The sequence below is a fragment of the Gallinula chloropus genome, assembly GCF_964237585.1.
Source record: "Gallinula chloropus genome assembly, chromosome: 3".
Classification (NCBI taxonomy): domain Eukaryota; kingdom Metazoa; phylum Chordata; class Aves; order Gruiformes; family Rallidae; genus Gallinula; species Gallinula chloropus.
Window position 1 is genome coordinate 11,574,361 of NC_140087.1, and position 22,454 is coordinate 11,596,814.

Sequence of the window (22,454 nt, forward strand, 5' to 3'; positions counted from 1 at the left end):
ATACAAAATTCTGTCATTTCCTTCCAGAAGCAGAAAGAGGTACCTGTGGTGATTCTACTGAGCACTGCTCCTCCCTCCAGACACACAACTACCAAACTCCAGCTTTTGTTATACAGGTGATGTGGACACACTTTGTTTCAAATACCTCACATCGATGGAAATGCTGCAACTTTCCTCACAGAAACATGATTTTTAATTCAACATCATATATTGTCTTGAAAGATGCAATGGCTTTAAAGTTATCAGTGGCTGCCTTGCTCAGGTTGTTGTTGATTAAACAATACTGCAAGAGCAAATACGAGACAGAAAACTGTCTGCAATGCAAAGGTTCCAAAACATGCTAAAAAAAAAAAAGAGGATGTTTTTGTTAAGCAGACACATGCTGCAAGCATAAACACAACTGTGAAAGTATTTTTAAATATATTTATTTGCAAATATAAAGTGCTAAAGAAATTTTGCCATGATAAACAGAAACAATCTGTCAAAATAGGAGGGTGTTGGGTTGGGTTGATTTTTTTTTTTAATCCACAGCACTGGAAACACCCAACATTAAATGAATCCTTGTCACTGGATTTCTATAAATACTTAATTACTTAAATACAATAAGGATGTTCTTCTATTATAAGAGAATTGTGCAATCTCTTACAAGAGGATATTCATTACTTTCTAACCATCTGTCACTTCAGTTCTCCAAACACCACACCTCCCCAAAAAATCTAATTAGTTTTTATTCAGTCACACATTATAAATGATGCTACTGTGGATACTGAAAATGTAGTTTAATGAAGTTAATATCAAGGCATAATGGAAGGCGGTTTGCTGAACAAAATGGACCAGAAGGCAAAGAAAGAAAAAGTCACACCCTGCTAATTCTACTATACATTTTTCATTTCCCATTGACTAGGAAATTATTGACTAATAAGAAGGAAAAGGAGGGGAAATACCACATCATAGATAAACTTACAGGTAGTAGAGTTTCCCAGCAGCAGGAAGCACTCGTTTCCTGTAGTCTATTCCAGAATCAAGCTGGACTGTGCTGCAGTATTTCTACAGAGAGAAAAATAAATAAATAAATAAATAAAAAGAATAGCTTTCCTCAAGCCAAAGCTGTATTTATTATTGTCTGCCTGAGAAGAGAGAGACACACTGCTGTGATAAACTATCAGCAGGAATATCATCTGCCAAACTGAAATTCAAGATCACAAGATTTAGGCCTCCTTTACAATTATCAAAGCAAAGAAATAAGCTGGAAATCATTCGCTTATTCAATACAAGAAAGTAACCATTTTCAAAGAAGTCCTTCAGCTAGAAGATTTATACTGTAGATTGGAAGCACAGGGGGTGAAATGAGGGTGGACATTGCTCGTTCTCTCTGGATGGTGATTTGTTGGGAGGAGAGGTGTAAAAATAACTATTTTCACATTAAAGAATATACATTTAGAAACAGAAAATTAGGAGAAATAACAGTTGGAAAGACCACAACCACATTCTAGCAAGAGACAACTGAAAGTACTCCTACTTTACAAGCTAAGAAACAATTTTCCTTCTACTAAGATTAAAAATTTTATGAGTCAAACATCAAATATATGAACCACACTAAACCTTCCTGCAAAACGGACCAACACATAAAGGGGAATAAACAAATATATTGAAAAGACTTTGTTTCCTTTTAGTGATGCCTGAAGTGACTCAGAAAAGCATCCCCTCCTTTTTTCCCCTTTGAAGAACCTGTAGGATTCCAAGTGTGATACAGATGTCCCTGAGTACTCACAATAATTGCTTCTGCTAGAAAACTTCAAGCCAGCTGTACTAAAGGGTGATTTTTTGATTCAAGGCCTGAAACTGAGAGCAGAAGTCTCACTAACCTTCAGGGGGATCAAAATTCCCTCTGGGAAAGGGAATAGCTCTGCTCATCTGTTATTACTACTGCCAACATACACAACTTTTCCACGCTATATACTTATAAGCTAAAAAGGCTATAAAAGAGAGGGAGGAAAAGGTTTAACACTGTCAAAAAACACACCTCTATCAACAATTTAATTAAAGCAATAAAACTTGGGGGGTTTATAGGTAATTCAACACCATTAAAATTCTTTGGATTGCTGGAATCTACTAAGTGGCTCTGCTTGCTCACTGGGCTATGAACTATTAGTTTATCTTCCATACTCTCATTAAGCATTTGAGATTCGCTGCGTCAATTTCTTCACAGCCTCCTTGAGGCCATTCAAATAGCAAAAATGGAAATGTCAGATCTCATTTATAGCAACTACATCGCAGGAAATATAAAAAGCCCTTAAATTTTAGAAGAACTATCATCAGTGATTTAAGGAACAATGGCCCTTTTGAACAAATGTGTTGCATAGGACGTACAAATATCTGCAGGAGTGACTGTGATGACTCATTGCACTAATTTTTTGCCCTCGACTATTACCAAATGCTCTACACCTATTTTAAACCTCCAACTTCTCTGCAAAGATATACAGCTGAAAAAAGAAGAGTGAAGGGGAAAAAAAAAAAATCATCCTGAAAACACAGAATCCCAGGAAAATCCATGTATCTTTAATTCTGGTAAGTGGAAAAGCCATGCTAATCAAATCATTATCTTGGGCTAAGGCTACTGCAAACACAATAGCATTGGTGCTACAATATTATTATAATCTATTCCCTTTCTTTTCGTGAAAGCTTACAAAGAAAGGGAATAACAGAGCAGGAGAAAAAAGTTCCAGAGGCATGTAATAATATGCACAAGGGAGGGAGGATATTTAAGCTTTTCTTCAGCATCAGCCTGGCAGTCAAGGCTAGAAGGAAGATTCCTGAAATTTCACAGCAAAGCTGCTGTACTTGGCTTTTCTTTGCCAGGCACTGATGCTCAGCATCTTTGCACCTAATGCTTTAATTTTCCAAAGTTGTAGATCAGCTCAAGTATTATTTTCTTCATGTGAGTAGGGCTAAAAAAAACCCAACCCTCAATGTAACTACAGCTCCACAGACTATGAGATTATTCACATTAACTTCAGATATTCAGTAATGCTGTTTGTCATTTGGGGTTTTTCTCCTGGAAACAACAGGAAATTTTACATCAATTCAGCCTCATCCCTTTTGGCCTTCAGGATGGGTTTACAAACTCTACTGCTCTCTCAGGGTCTTGTGCTGCATGCAGAGTGAAGAGTGTACACACAGCTACGTAAACCTGAGCGTGGCATGGTTACAGTAGGGTGGAAGGGAAAAGAAAGTGCACCTGAACACAGTAGCTGGTGTAAATCTATTGTGCTAGTATAAATTTATTGTGCTGGTATTTGCAGTGGTGCTTGTGGCTCAACTGTTGAGTAGAGCTGACATTCTGGGGACGCAGATACAGGCTGTTACTGGGCTGTATTATGCAGGTCACTGCAGCATGCTGAAATACTGGTCAGCACTTGGTGCTACAGTATTTTAGTCCACTTGTGTTCTGCTTACAAACTCACCACTCCTTACATGCACCAACATGCTTTTATGACTCCATGATGTAACCTTACCAAGAACAAGCTCTGGTGGTAAGGTCTGTAGATGTCACTACTAGCGACACAGCTAAGAAGCAGGTGCATTTCTTCTGTCTTCCTTCCCTTCCTTCTTCTTCAGGGTAATTAGTGTTAACACTTCAGGAGAAATCACTGTCATTAGTGGCACTAGTTAAGAGCTTGTGCACTAAAAAGCTTATATATGGTTTTGGGCTCTTTCTATGCTACAAACAGTCAGTGACATGAAAGACATTTCCTATAAAACTGGTGCTGTGTAACTACAATAATGTACTGCGATTGATTCTGATGGGACACAACATCACAGCCCATTTCAAAAGTATCTGTTAGACATTCCAGGCTACAGGAGCTTTCAGCCAAGAAGCCAAGAGCAGCATCCCATTCAGAGATGTATGAAGTACAGTTCTTACAGTCCCACTGATTTTTTCCTCCCCTAGGTGAAAGGCAACTGAAGCAAACTGGAAAACCAGGATTGTGATCTGCAGCAGTTTTCAGTAATACCCCATATAAGCACACAAGTAGGGGGCACTTAACAGGAACACAGAGATACCCTTTTGGAAAACATCTGGCATTTTACTAACCTGCTCTGTGTATATTCCTAATTAACTTCCCATTTTGGTTTCAGTTAGCTTAATTCTGTCCTTGCTTTGAAATACAGGTCTGTCCTCTATTTTTCAAACTACCATTCTCAGTGAAATTCTGGTTTATATTTTACTTTGAATCTCTAGCATATTTTTCACCCATTACTATCACAAGAAACACTGACCTGGACCTTAAAGCCAGTTTCTCCCCTGCCATCACCCCACTCCCTTTTTTTTCTTTTTTAACCTGTCAAGACTGATGCTCAGTTCAGGAAGGTACTCCAGCCATTTACAGCCAACGTTCTAAATAAAACAGCCATAAGAATTTCCCAACCCTTCTGCAGGTTCACATCAGTATCTACCTCTGTTTGTTATTATTTTTGCTGGAATAGTCCAAAGCTCACTCACACCTATTCTGTTTGGCACTGTATAAATATACATAAAAGGCACAGCCCCTACCACGAAAATGAAACAGTATAACCTGCATACCAACAGGATGCCAGGACACATTCCATCAAAACACAGTTGCTGTTGTTAGATTATAAGATTTGTAGGGTAGGAACAACTTTTCCCTTATGTGAATATATGACAGCAGAGTGCAGATCTATAGGCACCACTGGCAAATAACATTAAAAATAAATGTATCAAATACAAGTGTGAATAAAGAAACCAATCATTAAATGATGATGTGGAAGAAATGAATGCAAATAAAGCAGCATCCAAACTGGCACTGGTGTGGGCAACGCTATTTCCACAACCTGAGTAGAGAATACTCGTAGTAAATACTAAGTATTCTCAGTATTTACTGCAAGTATTTAGAGAAACAAAGTAGAGATGGGGAAGGGCATGACAGCAGTACCAGTGGACTGGAGGGTGGGAACGGGAGGACTGGTTGCACTGCCAGGCAGTAACAGGAGCACCTTCTACTCCACATTAAGAATGTACTGGTGGAAACAGACATTTCTAAAGGGTGATTCAGCACCGGAGTCAGAAAAGTCACAGAGAAGAAATGTGCTGAGCAGGTATCTGCAAGTTTCTCCTCCTGGGGTTTCCTTTGCAGACAAGAGCACCCACCACAGTTCTTTGTTTCTACACACGTGAACATTCACTCAGCTGCTTCACAGGAGAGCAGAGGGCAAAGTGCTAATCTTCATAAAGATTTTTTTTTCAAGAGAAATACTTTAGACATCAAAAAGCATATAATCAGAGTATAATAGAAAAAAATAAAGCACACCCAAATACTGTAATATGGCCAAGCCAAACACTCAAACCACTAGACTGACAAAACTGGAAACCAGGTAGGTGGTTGCACAGCCGGTAAAACAAATAGTGCTCACACTGGAATACTGAACCTCAGGGAGGGTGCTACAGTGAGTACTACCCTGCAACCTGTCTCTCCTTCACAGCTGTCAACAATATTACACTCTCACAGAACCAGAAAAATCAATACTATCATCCACACACTCCACAAATTTGGAGGGTGAGAGGGAGAAGCAGGCTTCTCCACTTTTCACCTTTAATCTTTTTACAGCATGAGGAAAAACCCTGCTAAGATTCCACACAGAAGTTCTAGTTTCTCCATCTTCAGACTAACTTCTCCAGCACTGGACTGATTAAACCCTACAGATGTGATTGCATCCTCACACTCACTAATCACCACCACAGAATCCTAATCAACAGCCAAAGAACTAACCCGAGCGCTCAGATTGTTAGTACTTAATTGTCAAAGCCACAACTGTAACTATTGGTTTCTATTTTTTAAGACAGAGATTTAAGCTTTCTAATGCAATTTTCTTGGGCTAAACTACTCTTCTTTTGAAGTAAACATCTAAAATTGAAGCTACAGTTAGCCTAGTCTGTTCTGGCGGAACCATCTACAGTTTCCAACAGATTTTCTATTCCATTGAGATATTTCAAGTCTGACTTACCCTATTCAATTCAAATGCATAAAATTAATTAGTCATACAATTTATTTTGAAGTCATTTATGTATTTATGTATACAAAGAACAAATACAATTAGAGAATTGAAAACGCAATTAGTAAGTTAAAAATACAGCGTGATCATGCGCTCGTTTCCACTGAAGTGGCAGAAAAACTTTTATTCCAGAAGGAAAAAAAGGCAAAGCCTCAAGGCTCAACTCGACACAGAACACCTCAACTGACAGTCTTCAGCTAGAACAGATAAAACTAGGCTTTCAGTATACCTACTGCAGAAAGTCATTTAACACAGACTAAAATAAACACACTTTTTTTTCCTGTAAGCACCTCTTAATATTTCTTTGCTGCTGCAATCAAGAATGGTAGATAATAAAAACTTTAACTGCTGAAGAAATTAAAGTACATGTCAGAAGTCATTCAGTAGATGAGCAAAGGATTCAGAAAATTTCAAAAGGGGGTCAAAGTTAAATGGATGACCTGCAAGGTCTCAAGAGGTGTGTTTCCCATGTGTCACAAAAGACCTGAAGACAGATGGTGTTGTGGTCCACTGTACTTAATACAATGTGTCCCTGTGAGCTGAAATACTGTGATCAGCTCATCACCTTTGATGATACAGGTGAGCAGATATGTCCTAAACATATTGAAGACCACTGTAAATCAACACAGTTGTCATTCTCTGCTCTGAATTTTAATGGGATTTAAAAAAAAAAAAAAAAACCCTAAACATACAAAATCATATAAATTATCCTGTCAGCCCTCAGGATCAAACCCTATCTGAGGACCTCCAGAGAAGGAATTAGGAGGACAGAGATGTGAGAGTGCTCCACTTTGGTGTGATTATTACTTTAATTCCCACGCTTGCTGAGTCTCCTCAGCCTTTCACACTCGGGTCAAACCGGACACCCACAAACGCAGCAGTAGCTGCACCTGCAGTATGATACACGCTTTCCCTAGGAGCCAAAAGGGGTCTGGTCCTATCCCCAGGCATGCAAAGCTGCACCATTAACACTCTTGGTCTCAGGTGTAGTTCTTAACAAGCCCACTACAACACCTGTTATTAACAACCAAGCTGTGCTTATCTGAGAAAGTGCAACTTTTACCCAGTCCTTCTGAGCAAAAGGTGTCATAAGTTCCACGTAGGTACCATCTTCCTTCCTCTTTCAGATGCATTCTCAGCATCTATCGTTTTGTATTAGCTTGTATTTCAAAAAAACCCACTAACCCAAAACAGACACTACTAAAAAACACCCCACACCTTCCCTGCTGATTTAGTCTCTGCTAACAATACCCAGGATCACTAATGTTCCTTCCCTCCAGCAAATCAGAAAATGATGAGAGCCTTCCTTGGCAAAAATTCTTCTTATACATTTATATCCAGCCAAGAGAGAACAAATATTTTGCATCACACAAGTAGACATATGATGAGAACCCTCAGCCAGCAACAGAGGAGTTCCCCAGGTAAACAGACCTTAGCAGACTTAACTTTATGTCTTTTTTTTTCTTGAAATTGCCAAAGAATTAATTCCAAGAAAATCTTCTCCATCCAAAGGATACCATTACAACTGGCATTTCCCAAATGATTCGTAACTGTGGTTGAAGAAGAAGCCTCTCAAGTAAAAATGCAGCATGTCATAAAAAAATAAAACTATCTATCTGACCTACAAAGCATACCCCCAGGTTTTAACTTTGGCATACTCCCAAAGTCACCAGCAAGTGACAATCACCATCACATTTTAGACTGTGAACCTGGTCCAACTGGGACTCACCAGCCAGGCAGGTCTATCTACAGCCTGCTGAGAGAAGCACATGAAGTGCAGTGTTTTCCTCTCTGAGGGGGCTCTAAAAGGAGAGTAACCAGGCCATTAAGTCACAAGAAAGTATGGTACAGGTGCAGGACGTTCAAAGTGCTGCTCTTTTTATCCATGCTAAAAAATGGGTTTTGTTTAAAAAAGAAAACAACAAGCAAATAAGAAAAAAAAAGTAAATCAAGTTTGTAACACTCCTAACTTTCTGCTACACAGATCCTCAGGAGTGGGATGTACTCAGGGGGAGGGGGAAAGAGAAAGAGAATCATCAGGTATTTGGTGGTGGATAAAAACTATGTCCAAGCATCGCTGGGTGTGCATACAGTTTTTGTCTCCCTGTTCAGATGTTGTTGAAACAGTAGACTTTAAAGAAAATGTCAATGAATCCTCATAAGCTCTATACATGACCTCTGGGGTAATTAGCAATCATTCAAAAGCAAGAAGACTAAAATGTTCTATTCTTTATTACTGTCAGCTCTTGTCTTGATCAGCATTTTAATAAAGATGGTTCATTGCTAAGACAGTTTCATGAATCAGTCATAATTACATTCTGACACGCAGTGAATAGTAAAGCAAAACTAAATATCACTTCATCAACCTTTCTAACCTTTATGCAAGTATTAACTGTAAATAATTTTTACACAATCTTACAACAGAAAATCTGCATATTTCTTAGCTTTGTACATACTCTACCCTAACTGAATTTCCTGTGACCTATACCTGAAAAAAAAACCCTTACAATCAGGCATAATTACTTAGTCTTGCATGATATTCAGGTGTTGCCTTTCACAGATCAAATCAACTTCAAGTACAAAAGCCTATTTGTTCTCCAAAACAGTGCTATGCCTTAAGGGTTAACTAATTTTTTTATTTTTCCACAGTCTTTTTCCCCATATTCTTCATTGCTTGAAGTAACAAAATACAGGAAATTTCTATGATAGCCTTAGACACTTGGTCCCATTTTAAATGTACAAAAACCCTCACAAACCAATTCTGAAGAAAACTTTCAAAATGTCATCCAAGTATACAGTACAATATCAACAAGGCTCTCCTGCTCAGGTTAATTTTGGATGACAAACATTTTATTTGTGATTATTCTTAAAAGGCACAGAAATCTGGGGAGTCAAATACTACCAAATTTAATTTTAAAAATGAATCTTCATGTTACATTTGTGACAAGAAGACTTTAAACTTTAAAATGAAGACTTTGGCAGAGATAAATTTGGAGGCAAAATTAATTCAATGGAAGTTGCACAAGTTTACATTAGAGCCTTCAAACCTTTAACAAGTAAGAAACCCTACCATTCTTGCTGCCACAAGGAACATACGATCTATTGTACAACTTTTCAATAACTTATTTTACTGTCTAGCTACAAATCAGCTACCCCCTAAGAAGAGGAAAAACAGACAATTAACTTGTAAAATAATGGTGCAAGAATAAAGACAGAGAGTCCCAAAATGTACTGTACTGTGAATAGTGTTTCAGATATTCAGACAAAGGCGAAAGAATTCAGGGGGTACAGATGCGGCTGTGCTGGGTAGGAGACAAGTAGCCTCTCCTTCCTCCATTCAGGAAGCAGAAGAATGGCAGAGTAAACTTCCACCAAGTAAGGATCGTACTGAACTGCTCTCCCCATTTCACATCTATTGGGGGGAAGAAGTCTTCCTTGTAAAGTATAAATGAATTTAAAAAAAAAAATCAAAAGCCAAAACCCCAAACAACCCCAAACCACCCCACAAAGCACTGTGTAACGTTCAGCTTGGCCAATAATGAGTGTTAACTTGCAATCTCCTAACAAGCTCTGGTGTTCTGTGAAAAACAAATGCCAGGAGTTCACTCCGAATTTACAACATGACATTTCATAAGCTAAGGGTCAAATTCACCCCTAATACACATACTTTACTGGAATGATACCCTGGATTAAGTTAGTTGTCTAGATTTCTTTTTTGCTGTTGTTTTTTTTTTTTCTTTTTAACATTTGATTTGTATTTCTTTTCCCAGTGTTTGCCTTTGCTCCTGCCAGAACTGTTGGCAGGCAGGGGAAGAAAGAAAAAAAAAAAAAAGTAGTATTGATTTACCAAACTGGATTTCCCAGAATAAAAAAAAAATAAAAAGCTATTAAGATCTAAACAAAGGCTAAAGATGGCTTACACTTAGCTCTGATGAGGTCTACTACCTCATTACCAACAACTGAAAACTTCTGATGCATTTTGTTTCAAGGGAATCCAAAAGTCCTTGCTGTAAAGCAGGCTGGGGGGTGTAGGACCCATTCACTCTTTCTGTATCACAACCATTATGTAAGAAGTATAAAACACTGCCTTTATGCTGCCAAACCACAATGACTCTTCTTACATCAAAGCGTTTTCACCACGAGGGTTTTTTTTTTTCCTCCGAAATTTATTCAAGCCAAGGGCAGGGAGACAACAATTCATACACACTAATTACACCTAATTATCTATTCCTTTTTTTTTTTCTCTCCCCCCTCTTTCCACCAGCTTCGGCCAGTGTTATTTGCTATCTGGGTTTCTCACAACCTCCCCTTGCCCTGTCCATCCAACTCAACAGTAAAGTCTTTGAAGAAAACAGTTGTGGCTTCTTAGAACTTTTAACAATATAAGGTTCAACTCAAATTAAATTATTCTATTATTAGTTTTGACACATTTATGTGTTAAATATGAAGGCCTCTTGGTTAATTTGGCAAATTCCTCACATCTCTTCATGGCTAGAATTGCTGGTAACACCCTCTCTTGTAGGAGCTTCTCCTCATGCTTTCTTTTCATGATCTAAATGAAATGTTTATTGGATTAAAGTTCTTCTCTGCAGACCTCCACGGTGGCCTGTGACAAAGAGCTTAAAAGCTTTATTAATTGGCTCGGGCTTTTTGGGGGGAAGCAGGACCTCATTTCACATTACATCACAAGCAAATAAAACTGCCACGTGTAATTAGACTAATTTACCCCGCTACAGCAGGAATCAACTATTCCATATCTATGATATGCTTTGATTTACCCATTTTAGAAAGAAGCCCAGCTCAGAAAATCGTAACAATTACAGGAAGCGAGAAGGCAGGGAGCCTGATGCAGAGCTACAGTAGCAACTATTTTATCCTTAAAGTTTGGATCTGCATCTAAACAAACAGTCTAGGAGCCAGCCAGCATGTGTAAGACAGAGGTGGAAGGTAAACAGACCAAACGGCTTAACATCCAGGGAACACACTAAAGCAATAGGTACATTATAAAACAGCCTAACAGTTAAGTCATCTAAACTACAGAATTCAAACAATCCCTGTGTTTAAATTTAAACCCACACAGAGGCTTAGAAGGCTGAACGCAGAAAGGGCTGGTAACTTCTAATCTGACACCTTGCTTTCTATATACAACATTTAGTTGGTTGACAGTCTTACACATTTGTCACAGTAAAACTACCCAGAAATCATGCTGATGTTCACCACAATAATATTTGCAATCGTGCTATGCTTTCTGGTTTTATTTTTTTTTAATGCTTAATTAGGTGCACTTCACAAAAGATGGGTACTTCTATTACTTGCAGAGAGAGAGAGAGAACAAGAACAAATGCTCCTTCTACTTAGGAGTTTGCTTGGTTACATACTAAGAAGGGAAACAAAAGGCCCAACATCTTCAGTAATGAAAAAGTCAATTGATAGGCGCAGCCATCACAATATCAAAGGCCTAATCCCTGCAATTCTGACTCAGGTGACAGTTCACAGGGGTCAGAGTGGCTGACACTGACCTCAAAAGCAGGTTTTAACTATTCAACATACTGAAAGCTGCTGGGCTATCACACCATTAGACTGGAACAAACTGACAAATCAATTTCATCAAGGAGATGACTTTTTTTTTGGGGGGGGGAGAAGAGACAGATCCGCCAATCAACAAATCCCCGCATTTCTCACGCAGGTGGTTGGACAAAAGCTGAGTGCACCATCAAAGACATCCCCTACCCACCAAATGCCTTTGTACAAAATTAACTCCCACAATTTCCTCAGGGACAGCTCTACACGTTTTAAACAAACGGGTTTTGCATATTCAAACTAAGTTATTGGAAAGTGAAAATACTTTTCAATTCCTCCAGTTCTTGCTTGGAAAGAAAGGCTTCGTTTTCATCAAAACCAACCAGAGCAGGCAACAACAGCAATAAATAACTGATAACCAATTTCAAGAAACACAGCAAACAACAGAGCATATAAAAGACACATCTCTATGGATTTTAGAGGAGTCTGCAACGCTTATATTTAAGAGTCATTGTAACCAAATAGTTTAAAAATAAATATTTATTTGGTCCCTAACAGCAGGAGGGAAAAAAAGTTTACTATAGGAAGCTTACTGTAATTTAATGTCCTACTGACAACAGATTTCTGGTTGATTCTTTCTCTTTAGCTAAAGCAAAATGCTGTTAGGCAAAGCCAACTACTGTATCTTTAAAAAAAGATATGCTCAGGCTATGAAAAGCCCTAAAACTTCCTGATTTTCAGTAAGAATTTAGTGTAGTGGAGGTCTACTGCATGAAGAAAACTTAACAAAATGCAGAAGTTAAATATTTTGGTATTTCAGCTCTGCTTAACATTTGAAAGCTTCACAGTACAGCTCCAGAAAAACTCTGGAAGCTCAAGAACTGCTCATTTAAGTTACAGGCTCTATACAACAGACGTCTTGGGGAACTTGCCTTCCCGACTGTCCAAAGAGTCACCTAGAATTAGGATTCCAGAACAGTTAAGGGTTGATGTAAATGTCTGCAAAATGTCATTAAGTGACTGTAAAAATTAGAATGTTGCAAAATTACTGCCAAACCAGTAAATTAAAGCTTGCTTTCTCTATTTCTGAAAAAACTCACTTCAGATCTCACAGCAAGCTGTTAAAGATATATAGCTTTATTTGAAAAACAGTTTTAAAACCTTTATAGTGTTTTTATACTTATCGGTTTAGATTAACAGTTTTTGAAGTATTTTGCCTCAAAGCACTTGAACAAGGTAACTGTGAGAAATGAATGTTTTTCTTTTCAAGATCTGCCTTTGTTAAAAAAAAAAAATCACTTAGGAGTTCCATGCACTTTAAAATGCTCAGTAAGAGATGCTGGAAGATTAAAAGCTCAATCAGAAGAGACTGAACCTAATTGCAATTACAGAATTAAAAGATTTTCCTTCCTAATACTTCTTATCTCTTTAAAGCTCTATCTTTATAAAATTTCACAGACTGAAGAAGCACTCTCATCTGTTGCAGAAACAAAGCCCTTCCATAAAGAATATCGTGTCCCAAAGATTCTCAGCCACAGCAATGAGCTGATCAAGTGAGAGTTTTCTCATTTATGAAAACTACCACCTTAAATTACAGGATTAAAGAATCAATGAAAAATTAGATCTCAAACTTTTATTTAAGACTTCGAGAGATCAGAAGACTGGCATAGGTTTGGACTTGGGACAGAGAGGCAGGCAGAGCTGCCCACAGTCTTACTGGCCTGCACAACTGCAGAGATCTGGAGCTCTGATGTGGCCCTTGAAAAGTGGAACTCCTCAACCACACTTCCCACTGCAGGCATTCAACAATGGCTTGTCTCCAGTAAGCTACTACCTAAAAAGGCAATACAGGCAATCTTTGTAAGGTAACTGTATCTTCCCTAGAGCCCCATTTCACCTTTTTGTTTATTTCACAGAAACTGGTTTGTAGTTATTTTTACAAGAAACAGGAAACCCAAAACCAATACTGGAATTATATAACCTGCAGGAAAAAAAAAACCCAAATCCAAAGTCAAGGGTGAACATTGGGTAATTGCAGATCTATGAAAGAAACTGCTTCCTTTGATTATCTGAAGGAAAAGACTTTTATGTGACACCAGGGTACTTAGGAACTATGTGCTCTATTTGTGAGCAGTGGAAACAGCTTAAAATATATCTCAAGTGAAACAACTCTTCAGAGAAGTACTGTCAATACCTTCCATCCATCCCATCTTTCCAAGAATACTTAAAGGAATCCAAAATTCCTATGCTGGACTTAAAATACGGCTATAGCAGTAAAAGTAGTCCAAGATTTATGATCTTAAAAATTAATTTCCCAAACAAACAAAACCAAAGTACCCATTCACCAAACCCCAAATAAAAGCCCTGCAGGAGGCTCAAAGTCGAGTTAAAACTAAGAGAGAAGTTAGTCCAAGTTGTCAAAGCCACTGTCAGGGAACAGGTTAGAAGATGACACTACCATAGACACACATGGCACTTGGAATGGTGTGAAGACACAGAAAACAATAAATCACATCTGCAAGCATCCAGTGTAATATTTTTCCATTGTATTTCCATGCAAAACCCAGGAAGAGACCATCTTTACATTTCCTCAAGTCACACATGGAATTACAAGCAGCGGATGAAGGAGGTATCCTACCCAATGATTCTGTGATCACTGCCATGAGAAAGACACAGGGATGCCACGGTACAGATTATGCACCTGTGAGGGAGGCCTAAATCTGCATTTCTCAAACCACCACAGCCAGAATCTCAATTTAGTTCTAGCTACACCTTTGTAACATAAAGGTCACATGTTTAAATTACATTCCAGTCTTTTAAGTAAGACTTTTTTTAATACCTACCTGTGATATGTCAAATTCCAAAGGTGTACCTGCAACATTTTTAATTAGTAATACCTTGCCATTACCCTTCCACATTTTCCAGCTAAGGTCAGAGAAGCATTTGTTTACAAGCTTCCTCAGACCAACCCTCCAGGCATTATGTTTTAGGGAAAGAATCATGTTTATTTTGGTAACGTTTGTTAAAGTGATGCTAGAGGCAGATATATAAAGAGCAGTGTTAAGACACAAAGATGTAAGGGGAAACATAACAAGTAACCCAGACTTTTAGTAAACTCCTGTGAATAGAATATTGAGCAAAAACTTCTTTAGCCCTTCATTCATTACTATGATAATATTCATCTACCTCTAGTCTGGGTTGCGCTACTTGTTTCTTTTCACACTACTCCATCCTCTGTTGTAAATCTAAATCGATCTACCTTTAGAGCTTCTCTCAAGGATTCTACCCACAAGCTCCCTTTCAAAAATTTAGATTAGTCCTGATGAGGTATTCTGTGTGCATGAACTCATGGGGTTTTTTTCTGCTAGGCAAAAAAAAAGGGAAACCACAAATAAGCATACATGATAGACATTCAAAAGTCTGATCATGAGTGAAGAGAGCAAACTTTATTTTTATTAAGGAAGAAACCTCAAAATCAACAAGGAGAGACATATCAAAACGACAACCAGCTAACAGCAAGGGAAACAAAGATTTGCCACAGATGCTGACTGACCATGATGCTGCATTTCAAAAAAGCAAAGGCATATGAAGGTACTACTGTTCTTGAAAACATTTGCTTGCATTTAATGCAGTCAGCTACAGAACGAACTCTTTTCAAGAGTTAGAAGTGGCCATGGCTGCACGGTTATTTTTGTTTCTCACTTTGCTAAAGCTACCCAGGTACGAACCACTTTCACTGGTAACCTCCCCTGACTTTATACACAGCCATTCTGAGATACATAAGGAGTTCATGCCAACACCTAATGGTCATGTCAATCGCCATATTAACTTTGAAACCTGGTAACTCCTCAAATGTCAACATTAGATGGGATTTTTAAAGGTTCTTAGGCAATTAAGCAATCTTATGATTCCAAAACACACCCCTGAAAGCCCAAGGCACTGTCAGCCACTTCAGTGCTGACCTCAGCAGAACTGCCCAAGAGATCTATTCTGCAATTCCAAATATTTTTTCATTAAGCCCAACGTACCCTTAACTCTTTTCTCTGCCTTTCTTCTGTCTGGAGTATTAATACAGGTAACCTTACATATGTATTTACGCTAGCAATACTGTTGTGAGGTAGGGAACTGCTGTTATTTCCACGTTATATGTCAGGTCAACCCAGGTGGAGCAGGACACAGACATAGGAGCTGTACACTGGCCCTCAAGAGCTTAACCCAATCATAGTTTGTGAATTAAAAATATCTGTGACTTGCCCAGAACTTAAAGTGTGAGCTCAGCATCTGTTCTTTTTAACAGCAAAGAAAATACTGATCATCAAATTCACTTTAAAAAACGAAGCATCCTTTTCAATCTAAACGAAGCACCTGTAAAGTTCATGGCCTTCCACACCACCACATGCAGATCCAGGGAGCTTGCTTGAGAGAAACTCCTTAGACCTTACACCTGCCTCACAATTACCTCACAACTCAAAAAGCCACATACACACCAGAGAAAAAACTGCACAGATCCAGAAACAATGTAATCGAGGGGTACACACATCTTGAACCCAAGGAACACCAGGTTTCTGTAGCACAGCCAAAGTAAGATGTCCACAAGTACGTTGCAGTGTAGCTGTTAGAGGAATACCAAGTCACATGGCATATACACAGCAGTAAGAAAGTCTTATCCAAGCAAATTAGTTCTGATACCTCAGTCAAAAAGGTAACTCTTCATCTCACTAAATGCCCAGCTTTCAAGAGGTGTTAATTCTAGGGAGCAAGAGTTCCCTTTCTGCCTTACCTTCAATTATTTTTGCCCCTAACAGTTAAAGCATATTCATCTTACCTGGAAACTAGTATCAAAGCAATCCTGAATTAATCTCTAATTTATTAATACAGCAGGCAAAACTGGAAGGCATTTAACAAATGACTGTTCTTACCTTCAGCACGGCGATGAATGGTACAAAATTAGCTCTCTGAAGTCCATTTTTATAGAGATCTGAAAGAAAGGAAATCAGTACCATTTTGCTACTTAGTCTTAATAACAATGTCAGCATGCCTTTTAGTCTGGCAAATAAAATTCTGCATTACTACAGGGGAAAGGAACAAAAGGGGGAAGAGGAGAGCTGAAATTGATTTCTCTTCTTTTGCTGTATGAAAATCCAATACAATTTTAAGGAAGAAAGGAGCATCCTGAGAAACTCTAAAAAAGGCAGGGAGGGAAAGATGACTTAAATCTCTAACGAGATACAAGTGATTTTAGCAGAAGCAATAAGACCAGCTTCTATTTTTAAGTAAGGATAACAAAAGGATCTGTAATGCTGGGAACACACTGGCATGGTTATAAGGCCACAACTATAGAATTGCTACATCCCAAGTATTTACTAGATGGGAAAAAAAACCTAACAAGCAAAAAAACCTTCATTTGAGTTTACAAAGTCAGTAACATTATTCAGCCTACTGTGGGATACTTTGTCTTCTAGCAATTTCTTCCAAAGCAAGAAAAATGGTCATTCCTAGGGAGAAAAAAACCCAACCAAACTAAAACACACACAAAAACCAACAGCAAAGTTGCTAAATATACAACTGAATTTAAATAATATACGTATTAGAATGTTTAGTAACAAGGCAGATCTACAGTGAAAGAAAATGCAAATTAATAAAAACAAACTGTAAAGCATGTTATATCTTACTGATCTCCATATTCTATACAGCATAAAGTTCTCTTCTCTGGAAGCTACCCAACTGCCCAACATGCTCATAACAGAATGACTTGTTCATTGAAAGCACTGTCACTTAAATCTGCGCCATGGGCTGCTTTGTCCCATCAGGATTAGGAAGCTGAATGAACTCCAAAACCTTGATGCAGCACAACTACACTAACACAACACTTTTTCCTGCGGGAGGATGAGACTTGATGGAAGGTTTTGCCTAGCTACTCTCTTAGCAAAAAACAGTTAGAAATGGAAACTACTTGTCACTTCAGTAATTCCCCAATCAATTACTTCAGAGCAGGTTGTGAGAATGGTAAGGGGTTCTCCTCTGAGCTGGTGGATAAACTCTGCAAGTTTTTGGAGTTAGGAACAGGGAAGGAACGCACCCTCATTTCCCCATCTCATCTGCAGAATATGACCTTTCCCTACCCTAGAACACATCCAGAATAGAGGCAGTAACTCTTGTCAACTCCTCTGACCCCAAACACTCTCCTAGTGTTTGGATAGAGATCAGAAGGATTTGGGGAGAAGTGGGGAGAGGAACACCTTCAGTTTGAGAGAAGAGAGGAGTTAACAGTGAAAAACCTTCCTTCCTTAAGGACACCAAAAAACCAGCAGCCAAATCAGAACCTCTCAGCTTCCTGAAGACTAGAGATTTTATTAGCATTAAATACAGTACAATTTTAATACGATTGTCTTGTAACACATCGAGATTCAATGCATTTGGATAATAATATGTTTGTTTTTACCTTCTGGCGGCCTGTTGGATGTTGCCACAACGACAACCCCATTTTGGAACAGGTTTTCAAAAAGCTGCTTGAGAATCATGGCATCAGCAATGTCAGTGACCTGCAGAAGACAAGACGTTTGTTTTATCTCGCTTCCAGCTTCTGCTGCAATAGATCTGCGAGTGGCTTTGTAGTAAGGAGAAATGCTTGTTAGTGAAAAGCCATGGAGAAAGATTCTAATTATTGCTTGGTGAGAAAAAAAAAATAAAAGGGATAATTAATAAGCAGTGAATGTACCACGTCTTTCAAAACTTGCCCACTCTTTATTGCGGAACTCCACCATTTCTTTACCAATTGCTAAATGATTCCATGTTAACTTCTATTATAAAACTACAGGTGGGAGACACAGAAAACAGACCTAAACATTTAAAAGGCCTAATTAATTAGAAACAACATGAAAAAAAAAAAAACCAACCCAGAAGACAGAAAGAAAATACACACCGGCTGTTTTACATTTCTATTACCTTTGAGGCAAAGGTTTGCAGAGGTGAATTTAAATGGTCATGGGACTTCAGAAATAAAGACAAGTAGCCAACTATACATAATCAGCTGCTGTTGAAAATAGAATGATATGACATAGATACTATTGTGTGATTGTTGCAAAAAACAATTCAACAGATGGCCCATCACAAAAATAAGCAATTTCATTGTTCTTTTTAAGTGCCTTCTATTACTGTCCATGAATAATCAAAAGGCACGGCAGTCACTTCCAGCACAGTCAGCCTCTTCTAACCTTCAGGCACAAAACACGAATGAAAAATAAAAATGGGTGGGATAAGTGATACTGGGGGGAGGAATAAAAAAAAGAAAAGATAGACTTAAAAATAAGCCATAAAGTAAAATAAGTACGATTTCATTAAATAGCCAAGCTTAGTTTAACAAACTTGCTTTGTAGTAACAAAACACTCTGCACAAATTAAAAAAAAAAAAAGAATTTTTGTGAAAAAAGCTCATTGTCACAGTGTTACAGCAGCAATTTCTATTTTCCAGGAGTTCACCAGCTGAGATCAGCAATCCTAATAAGCCATCTTTCTTATCATTACAATTGTTTCTCTCACATTCCCTTTGATTATTATATAGACACTTGTTGCATTTTGACTTGCCAAAGCAGACCCCAATTCTGAGCAAGTAGAGAAAAGTGGTGGCATGAATTCATACAACAGACTGATAGACTGCTATGTTTTCACCAATTTGGATGTGTGTGTTGTGATACACATCTACACAGAGACTTTAACCACAACATTTTTTTCTTTACTCTGCAACTATTCCAAACCCTATAATCCCCCTCATTTTTCAGGGTAGAAAACAAAAACTTATTCTACACTAGAGACAGTAAAAGACATAGGTTACATCTCTGACAACTAGTTGGAAAGCAATCATCTTCATAAGGAAACAGATGTAAACACCAGTTTCCTTCTCCCAAGGATTTATTCTAATTATTTCCATGGAATTCATTAGCACAGATGAATTTGTTTCCTTTTCAAACCCAAGGTTTTACACAATCAGTAGCATACCCTCAGATTTTCACATCCCTGATCACTAAGATAAGATATGACACAAAGTAGGTAGTGATTCACCATTGTACCACATGCCTAATACATTTGCTTACGCACTCACCTACCAGTAATTGACTTCTTACAGATACTAAGATTTGGGAACTATCCCTAAAAACAAGGCACACAAGGAATCAGTGCATACGTGCATTTTAGGGGTAACTGAACTTCTGGTATCACAAAGCACACCTAACAGCCACGCTTAAAAATGTATTCCCTTAATTCTTTTGTTACAAACTTTTTTGTTTAAAAATACTGTTTAAGTTCTGCTACTTTTAGAAAACAGGGAGGGAAACATTTTCTTTTTATTGAGAATTATTATTTGATGTGGAATTCTGATGTTTCCAATTCCATTGCAAAAAATCCCTACAACTCTCCAAAGTTCTGTCAATAATTAAAAGCCATTTTGAGTCTGAGATGCAAACATACACTCTTTTTTTTATCTAAATGGCTCAAGAAAGACAAAAATTTCTCTAAGGTAAAGCAGGTAGAAGACAGTAACTAAAGCATTGCAATTTCTCATGGTTTTTACTGTATTCAGCATTCACAGCAACAGGGAACAAAAGCAAAGGCTACAAATTACCAATAAGGAGAGCCTGCTAATGGAGAGAATGGAGAAATTTCATTAGCATTTAAGAGAAAAGATTTTTATGACCCAGTGCTGCTTTCCATTATGAGTCACGTAAAAAGATAAAAAAAAAAGAAGAAAAAAAGAAAACACACTAGACTAACAGTTAATTTACATGTGTAAGTGCCTGAGACTCAGTCATCCACTGATTGGTACAGTTCCAGTAATGAATGACAAACATAAGCATGTATTATCAGTAATTAGTATTAGCACAAAAATAAGAGCCTAATTTTTATTAGAGGCTTATTAAGCACGCAGGTTAGTAAAACCTCCCTAAATTGTAGTTTCCTTTAAGTCCAAGTGGTACCAATGTTTTATATAAAAGACTACATCTGGATGATCATCCACCTTACCAAGAAGCAGGGACTGTTTTCATTATCAACAGTAACACAGGTTACAGCCACATGCCAAAATTAGAGCTTCTAATTACCTGTGTATAGTTATTTGATCACTAAACAATAACGAGTGACTTTTTATTGACCAACCTCTGCATTCTGAAACCATCAGAATTGTAATTACAAATGGCTTAATTCTAGGGGTTTTCTTCAAAAAAGGTATTTTTAGAATAGCTTAAGAATTCGATGATTTCAAAAAACCACAAAACCAACTGTAATATTTACAGTCCTATGTATGGCAGAGATCAGTAAGAAGCAGCGTTAATAACCCAAGAGCCTGTGGTCAGGCAGATGCTGATGAAACACCCACTTCAGAATGGACCAACTCTGAAGTTTAGTGCCATCACTAAGGTCCTGCCTATCATACAGTATTTGCAAAAAGAAACATTTTACGTTTTATTATTTCAATACAACACTATTTTGGAACACACAAAACTATTTTTGAAAGTATTGAAATATTTTTCTAAGCCAATTAGTCAACTCTCCACTTGTCTGAGGGTTCTCTAGGCTTCGTAACACGATTCACTTCAGAGTACTTCTCTCTTGCTTCAGCCCTCTGTCAGAGGAACATACAACCTCAGCAATGCTTTTGCCTTTTGAAGTTCTGCCTTTGGTCTCCTCTGAAATATAAGCATTACTGGTTACTTTCTGCTGTCCCTGTTACAGTATTGTTTGTCCTGTGTCTGATCTTCAGAAAAGGAGAATAAACTGAAATAATTTTATTTTTTTTTCCCCAGCAGCCATTTTAAACCAACCTAAAATGTTTCAAGCAACTCTCAGTAGTTTTTCTGCCATTTCCTCAACTGACAAGTATTTTTCTAAGGAAGTACAGACCCAGCCTGACTTTGTAGCTGACAAAAAGGACAGTACCTTTGTTTGCAAGTCTGAGTAGCCTATGTTCTGAGTCTCCAGCTCTTTCCCATTTCATTTTAATCTAGCAATTTCTCTTTAAGTATGAGTGAATCAGATTGCAGTGAAATCTGGCCATTTTCTCCACTGTGAACATGAGCTGTGAACCTCCTGAATTAGATATAGATCCTTATTATCAATGTTAATTGTGTCACCATGTGAGCTACTCTTCCAGCCACCGCACTACTTCATGACTACATAAGTAGCAGGCTGCTTCTCCCAAATTCAGTGCCTTCTGCAGAATTTCAGAAAGCTGTGACTCCTCTTCAGTAGGCAAAAGCTTCAATTGCTTTTCATGCTACAGAAAATCAGTCAGGAATTCCAGCTATTGACAAATCTGTGAATAATCTGTGAATTTAGAACATTAGTACACCCAGAATAAGTAGATTTTTAAAATTCACAGAAGAATATAGTCTTAGATACATGTTTTAAAGTAGAGTTCCTTATTACTTTCCCAATTGTGACCCCCCACTAAAACAGGTGATTTTTACAACGGAAGCGATGGATGTACCTCGAGCAAGTCAGCAGGGGGAGCAGGCAATCAATTAGGAAACAGAAACTGTGAGTCTCTCCCCTTAAAATGTGGAAACACAACAGAAACAGGAACACCAGGGGATGAAGGCAATGGACATTTACACAGAAAAGCAGGTATTCACACTAAAAGATGGTACAGCAAAGATGCCTCTTTCTACTATCTAAGCATTTGATGCCATGACAGGTAACACTTCTCCCTGCCCTCTCCAAACCTTCCTATTTCTTCACAGTGTCAATACAAATCTCTGCATTTAGATTTTATACTTCAAGTTTTGGAAGCCCAGCATTCATACTCACTAGATAAAGCACTCCTGAAATGCTTAAACAGCATCACAATGACCCCACACATTCTGAAACCACAG

At 38.0% G+C, this 22,454-nt stretch overlaps 1 protein-coding gene across 1 annotated transcript in view; it reads right to left on the reverse strand.

The window, feature by feature from the left end:
* Nucleotides 1–22,454, reverse strand: part of AFG1L (AFG1 like ATPase) — a gene marked incomplete at both ends in the record, with an annotated part of 63,527 nt that overhangs the window by 20,923 nt on the left and 20,150 nt on the right. Inside the window, 3 exons of the mRNA XM_084261012.1 lie at nt 965–1,047; nt 16,512–16,570; nt 18,035–18,134. Coding sequence (XP_084117138.1) covers nt 965–1,047; nt 16,512–16,570; nt 18,035–18,134 — 242 coding nt within the window. The remainder of the gene's footprint in view (nt 1–964; nt 1,048–16,511; nt 16,571–18,034; nt 18,135–22,454) is intronic.